Genomic DNA, 7,467 nt, shown 5'->3' with positions numbered 1-7,467 from the left:
TTATACGGGCTTGAGGTTTGATGGCCCTGAGAGCTGTGGCATGGATATGGTGTCACTGTGGACTTTGGGGGAAGAAAGACCAAAAAACTCAAAGTCACTAAGCTGTCACTTGGCTGGCTGCAATTGCAGAGCTGGGCAGATAAGTGTGGTCTTCTGAGTAGCTTGCTGAAGCTGACCTGGCTGGCTGCAGGAATGATAAGATCAGTCAGTGCTGTTTCAAAATGCATGTGCCCAATGACCATCTTTATAGGATTAATTCGCTTTTGTTATTTGTGTTTGGGAATCATGGTGCAGGTTTGGCCTGAAACATGTTATTGTGCAGAAAATGTTTTTGCATAAAACCAGCTTTTTAATTTGATGGAAGCTTTCATCTTTCATCTTCAAATGAAAACCTTGGAGTGAGTTGCCACAATCCCTGTTCCACGATCTTTGCAATCAGAAGTGATGCTGGGTACCAGTATAACAAGACTCGGAGACCTGCTCCAAGGAGAGAGCATGGCTGCAGTGCATGATGCTGTCAGTTCCTGGGTACAGGGACAGGTTTCCTTTGGGGTTTTGTTTGATTGTTTGCAAAAGCAACTTGCTATGGAGTCTGTGCACCACGCATTTGGATGTACAGGAGAATTTTGATCCTTAAATCTTCATCCTAAGAAAGATCTCAGCTGTCAGTCTCCTGCTTCCTCGACACAGGGGCATGCTGTGACACCCAAAGCTGTGCCCACCACAGGGGCAGCTGCTGGAGGAGGGCCCAGAATTATAGACTCATAGAGTCATCATAGAATACTTTGGGTTGGAAAGGACCTTTAGAGGCCATCTAGTCCAACTCCCTGCAGTGAGCAGGGATATCTTCAACCAGATCAGGTTGCTCAGAGCCCCGTCCAGCCTGACCTGGGATGTTCCCAGGGATGGGGCATTGACCACCTCTCTGGGCAACCTGCGCCAGTGTTTTACCACCCTTATAGTAAAAAATGTCTTCCTTACATCCACTCTAAATCTACCCTCTTTTAGTTTAAACCCATTACTCCTTGTCCTTTTGCAAGAGGCCCTGCTAAAATGTTTGTCCCCATCTTTCTTACAAGCCCCCTTTAAGTACTGGAAGGTGCAATAAGGTCTCCCCGCAGCCTTCTCTTCCCCAGGCTGAAAAACCCCAACTCTCCCAGCCCGGCCTCGCAGCAGAGGGACTCCAGCCCTCGGAGCATTTCTGTGCCCTCCTCTGGCCCCGCTCCAACAGGTCCATGTCCCTCCTGTGCTGAGGGCTCCAGTGACTGTGGCATGGAAATTCCTCTCAACACCAGATCCCCCTGCACTCCTGCTGTGTAAGCCCTAATTAAACCCTTGCAGCAGAATAATTAATCATTAGTGAGGGAATTAAATATTAGTCTGTATTATAGTAAACATTGGTTGTACATTAACAAGCTCATTACTATTCATTAACCTTTTAAGCCCTTCCAATGCCCCTTTATCAGACTGCAGGTTTGTGTTAAATATCTGTCTTAAATGACCTTAAGTGAGTGTCCTTTTCCTTGCTATTAAAGGTATTACAAATTCCAGAACGAGTTTAGTTATTTCACCCCTTTGGTAATTATCTCTCTTTCTATTTGGCTTGATTTAAATTCAGCTATAATGAAGGCTTATCTCATTATTGATATGGAGCCATTAAAACTACCCAGAGATTGAGGGAATCACTTTGCAAAATGATATATGAAAACTGAGGCAATGATTCTTTTTTCATATTGTTGGTCTTGTGCTGCTCGCGCTGGGCATTGGCAGATCTTATCCCTCGCACCAGAGGCTGTGTCCTACAAAGATGCAGGACAGGGACCAAGAGAGGGCAAAGCTAATGGGTATATATAGCCCTAAGTAAGATTCAGAGACTCACAGGTCCATTTTTGGCCCCTGACTTCCTGCTTATTAAGGCAAATCCCTGAATTTCTCTGTGCCTTCCCTCCCCCACCAGAAGCAAGGGCTATTTCTCCTGTGCCCTCTCTACCCTTTTTCACTAAAAAATGTAAGTTCTTTATGGCAGTAGCTCACAGGGGCTAGTGTCCAGCATCAGGTCTCCCACCTGCTGGGTTTACAGCCCAGTCACTGGCGAGGTAAAAAGATGAGCATGAACCACGTGGGTGAAGAAGGAGCAATGGGACCTGCTGGTATGAGAGTCTCTAACTCTGTAGTGGTGAGAGTTTTGTGGCCAAAGCAAGGGCAAAGCTGCTTTTAGGGGTCAGGCTGGGTCATGCAGAGAGTACTTATAACATCTGGATAGAGGAAACACGTCTCCTCCCCATCTGAAAGCCATCTTGCAGGACAGTCCTGGTAGCCTTTGCTATGAAGTCATGGCTTCCATTTCCCTACCTGTTGGTTAGTGAGGGAGGCAAATGCAAGCCAAATTAGGAATGAAAAACCTGTTTGCCAGGGTCCTGCTTGGGACATGAGAAGAGGCAGAGGTGTTCTGCGGCACCACAGCTGCCCGCGATGCAGGACTGATGCTATGCTGCCTCCTCCGTCCCCACCCGCAGCCCAGGGCTGCAGCACAGACCCGGCCCCTGGGGCAGGCAGAGATCCGCCGGCAGCTGGTGATGTGTTTGAAACCCTGTCCGCGCTGCCTGAGTTTCCTGCATTCGCGGTGATGGACTGTGTCCCAGGTTGTCCTTGCTGAGTGATCCTTAATCTCTTACAGCTTTTAATTAGGACAATTTCTTTTGGCCTGCTGGAAATGCTTTTCTCATGTAGATTAATTAAAAATAAAGCTTAGCTCTGACAATTTAATGCACTGTGAGCTCTGGTCAGGAAGCAGACAGTCTTCTAAGCTGTTATTCATGACGCCGTTCTTGCTTCTTATTTACTTTTAAACCGTGTTTTGTGGGAACTGGGGACAGTAGTCAGTAGACAGTAAGGCTAGGGGCAGAATTAGTCCAGCTCTGAGGGCGAAGCTGTGTATGAAAGACCACCTCCACCCTGTGGGCTGCAAAGCCCATCTCATGCTGCCGAAAGCAGTGGCATGATGCCCTCAGGCAGCTCCTTTGTTTCAGGATTTGCACCTCCGGTCAGCAGGGGTTCTTGGTTTAAAACCTGGCAGTTCACCCATATCAAGTAATTTCAATGCTTGCTGCTGTTTGCTCCCTTTCTGTTAGCAGCAGCTGACTGGTTTGGTCTTTGCAATGTGTGAAACAATTGTCTGAAGGCTCGGGCAGTCAATAAATCAATATTGGCTAGTTAATGGCTTTGTTCTGATTTTCCTCAGGGTGTCTCCTTAAACTCTAGTTTGATTGACCTGCGGGATTAGCAGAATTAGGACGATCTCTTGGAGAATATTCACCCTTGTGTAGATGACTTCAGGTTAGTTTCATCTCTCCCTGACCCCTTTGTAACATATCTCCCATAAAAAGTCATAATTATGTATCTATAAAGAGTTTGGGAAAAGTTCAGTTCCTTTGGAGGTTGAATTAGTCCAAGGAATATTAAATCCTATATTTCAAAGCCAAAAGTAAGAACTGTTGCAGACTGGATCAAATCTAACCCTGGAGGTGGGTTGATGTGACGCTGGTCTGCCATGAGGTCCCACTGGTGATGGGAGATGGGACGGGGACCTGAATGTCTCAGGTCTAACCTGACCTGGGTCCCAGCTATTTTGATTTTTCCTCTTCAAGCTCTCTAAGTCGTCTCAGTGATCTTTTAGGAAGGCTTCTTAATTTTAATTTCTTATAAACAGAGCTTGGAGAATAAATCATGAATTTAACATATTTTCTGCTGATAGCACATTAATATGTAGTGTGCAGCTTCCTTGTGTATGTTCCTGGGACCAGATGAGAAAAGCGCTCTGATGAAGTGGGATTTTGCTTGTCATGAATATTTATATAAGAAGTCTCAGTGCCTTGACAGTTCCTGGAATGTAAATGCAAAAGGGGAGGAAGCAGCTTTTTTAAACAGTATTTTTTTTTTTTTTACATCTTTTGGTCTCCTTTCGAAGTCCTAGAAAATATTACGCTCTTTCATAGCAAATACCTGACTGCAGAGCAGCATGGTAATAGCTGTGGCACGACTGCACTTCTTCACTTATACAGAGGCCATAAGGGCAGCAGGCAGTGGCTGACGGGGCACAGCTATGCCTCCTCCTGGGCCCACAGAATTCAACAAGCTACTCCCAGTACCGTGTTATTTATGCTGACCTGAACATGCATGGACTGCAATATTCAGCTGTAGGAGAACACTGCTGTTGGCATTGCTAGACTTTAGGACAGGCTTTTGGTTGAGTTGCATCTCAATATACAAAATGAAAGTGTCTCATAGAGTTGCCACTTAACTTTCCCGTGTGACTTGACATACAATACCATAAGAAATGGAAATTGTAGTGGTTATTATAAGTTTACATAGAATAATTCTGCTTGAATTCCTAGGGGATGCTGAAACACTGAAAGGGAAGGGTAAAGCAATGCTTTGATCAAGAGTTAAACGTAGAGCTGTAATGAAATAAATTTTTAAGACGGTGCTGTGGCAATAGAGCCGGTTTTCCAAAACTGAAAAACTGTTTTACACAGTGGCTGGAAAGGGGAGTGGGAAAGAAGCGGTATTACCATATTGCTGCTCCTTATGGGGAAAACTGAACATTCGAAATCAGCAACATTTTCTGTTTTAAGTAGCGGAAGACAGCCCAAACCGATGAGTTATTCTTGCAAGTATTATTACCTCAGTGCCTGCCTTACACCAGCATTTGGCACTCGGCTGAAGGTTGACATTGAAGTGTTTCATCACAACACTACGTTGCAAGAGCTATCATGCAAAAGCAACATTTGCGAACAGCAGGGAACCGCTACCCAGTGCTGGAGCACTATGAAATACCGCTTACCCAGACGGGGTAATCTGGGGCAAATGCCATTTCACTTGTCTCACCAGCTGAAGCCTGTAAACTCCAATCTTACTCATTTAACTTTTGCTTGCACGCTCAGTAGCAGCACTCTGCTTGTCTGAAGCCACCTGAGATGAATTTCTGTTCTTAGAACATGACTTTTGCAAACACGTTAATAAGGATACAGTAATTGCAAATTAAGCACGCCAAATTAGGAGTCATTTTTGCAGACTATAATCCGTCACAGAACCTTTAATTTCTTAGTTTTATTCCTTTTAAATGTATTTTAGTTTACGTTTTGCTTTTTGACTCTTTTGGGCTTCAGAATTCCTATGGCAAAATTGCTTCATATAATGATTTCATTGTTCACACATTGCAGAAAAGCAAAAAAACACCATGTATTGGGTAGTCAAAAGATCAGGCAAATATTTCACTCAATGTACAACAAAATAGTATGAGGTAATTTTATTTTTTTCCCATTTTTAGGTAAAAATATTACAGTATACAAGATAATCTTATTAAAGGTAAAAATACAGTATTTTGCTTTTTCTCTAAATGGATCTACCTACAGTACACTTTTTTATTTAGTTTTCTTTTCTTTTTTTTTTTTTGTACAAATATAACTATTATTCTATCAGGCTATCTGTGTTCTCATCTGGCACTTAAGAACTGATCACAGGTCACCTTCTGGTTCTGCTTGTTTTTCTTAGCTGATACTAAATGTAATGTTCATCTTATAGGTGTCTCTTGTAAACAAACGGTACGGTTCAGTGGTTCCCAAGTAGTTAGGTGTGCTTTAAGTAGTCGAAATCATGTAGCTAAACATAAAAACCCAAGCGATCCAAGTTTGCAGTTGTGTTGCACAGATTCATCGCTTTCCAGTTGTAAAAGTGCAATCTGAGTACTTGAATTACTGCAGCCTTTAAAACAGTTTTAATTCCTTCCTGGTCCTCTGAAAGAGCCAAACACAGAAAACAATAATTTCTGCAATGATTTTTCCTTCTTTTTTTTTTTTTTTTTTTTTCTTGTCAGAATGTTCTCAGTGGATTTGAAGCCTTTTCATAGTGATTTAAAGGTTTGAAACTACTGGGCTACATTCTTTGTGATTTATCCCAACCTATGGCTTGCTGTTTGACCTCTGGAATCCAAAAGCTGAGCTCAGTTGCATCACTGTCACTGGATTAATGTTGTTCCTTGAACTGAACACATTAGCACAATATATGTTATTTCTGGGTATGCCTGGGAAGGGAGTTTCACACCATAATGAATATTTCAGTACACTGTTGTTCAAGCTGGGATCATCTAAGGATAAGAGAGAGGCTAGGTGTGTACAAAGAGATCATATCCGTTGGTGGACTAGCTAATACAGCTGGAAAAGGCGGAGCGGAGTTTTTGGCTGGGAGTCCCTTTATCAGGTTGTAGCAGAGGGGTGAAAGGACGTTTTACCCAACAATCTTGGCCCATTTTTCCAACGCCGTCATCAGTCTAAAAAGCAGATGACCTCTACCTGCCCTACTTTCTTTACCTTAGTGATTTCAGCAGGTGTTTTCTCATTTGCTTTTCATTAACCACAGTGCTGTTCAAAGTTATCTTCATGGATGCCCGTGTAAACATAAAAGGAGAGAACACACCCAACGATAGGAATTTCTAAAATTTTTCAAGGAGTATGCTTGGCATATTTTTTCTTCAGACTTCACCCAGTTCTGTTCCGTACAGTCTCAGTTGGTATGAATGAGCACAGTTGCACTGTCTTCACTAGAGTCAGATGGGTGAAGATCTGGCTTTTTTGCCTTTAACTAGAGGTGCCTTCCCCATGATGCATCTATTTCTGATGTTAAGGGGCTTATTTTTTTACCAGTAAGTCACTTTTGTGTCGTATAAGTTTTAACTGGTAACTCACTAAGCACAGGAGTTATGCAAAGTGCTCCTACCAATACTTGCTAGTTAGCAAAAGCTGAGTGTGCAGTACCCATCTTTTGCGTGGTTTTTGCCCTCCTAAGATGCTGGTTGAGACTGAATAATGTTTAGAAAGCCAGTTGCTTTTTTTCTGTGTTCACCATCAAATGTCCTTATTTAAGTTCTTCCCAAATTTGTCGCTCAGCTGCTGTATTAGTCTTGCCAGCTCGCCAGTAGCTTGTGACTTTTCCTCTAGGAGTTCATAGCGGAGACTAGAAATATCTTGCTTAATCTCTTTAAGTTCTCCTAAAAGGAGGAAAATATTGTTGTTAGCAATATTGATCCAAAAAATTAATCTCTATGGTTTTAAGACCTGAGAAAGCATAAATTTCAGTGTCTTTGGTCATGAATGTGTGTGCAGTTACATATGGTATCCCTGCATTTAATGCGCTTAATATTTGACACATAAGAAATAACCTGTACTTGCAGTAGTGGTTCTGACAGCGATAGCAAGTATGTATGGAAAGGTCATCTTTTTTCTCAAGTCTGTTTTCTCCTCACATATTGAGCTCCACCTACACAGGGCATTTGCAGGAGGGTAGCAGCTAAGAGGAGTTAGAATGAGGTTCTTTTCCATCTGCATATAAATCCTACATGACACCATGGCCATACAAATCCTTATCCAGTTCAGAAGAAGTCCTCGGGACAGACATGGGCAGTACAGTCAG

The 7,467-nt window shown here is 42.8% G+C and overlaps 1 protein-coding gene across 1 annotated transcript in view; it reads right to left on the bottom strand.

Moving 5' to 3' along the window:
- Window positions 1-5,260: 5,260 nt before the first annotated feature.
- TRPC7 (transient receptor potential cation channel subfamily C member 7) overlaps window positions 5,261-7,467 on the bottom strand; it is a 73,568-nt gene continuing 71,361 nt past the window's right edge. Inside the window, exon 11 of the mRNA XM_075102868.1 lies at window positions 5,261-7,045. Within this exon, the coding sequence (XP_074958969.1) occupies window positions 6,903-7,045 (143 nt within the window). The 3' untranslated portion in view covers window positions 5,261-6,902. The remainder of the gene's footprint in view (window positions 7,046-7,467) is intronic.

This window comes from Phalacrocorax aristotelis, chromosome 8 (genome assembly GCF_949628215.1).
Source record: "Phalacrocorax aristotelis chromosome 8, bGulAri2.1, whole genome shotgun sequence".
Taxonomy (NCBI): Eukaryota; Metazoa; Chordata; class Aves; order Suliformes; family Phalacrocoracidae; genus Phalacrocorax; species Phalacrocorax aristotelis.
This window is presented reverse-complemented; position numbering and strand designations above follow the sequence as displayed.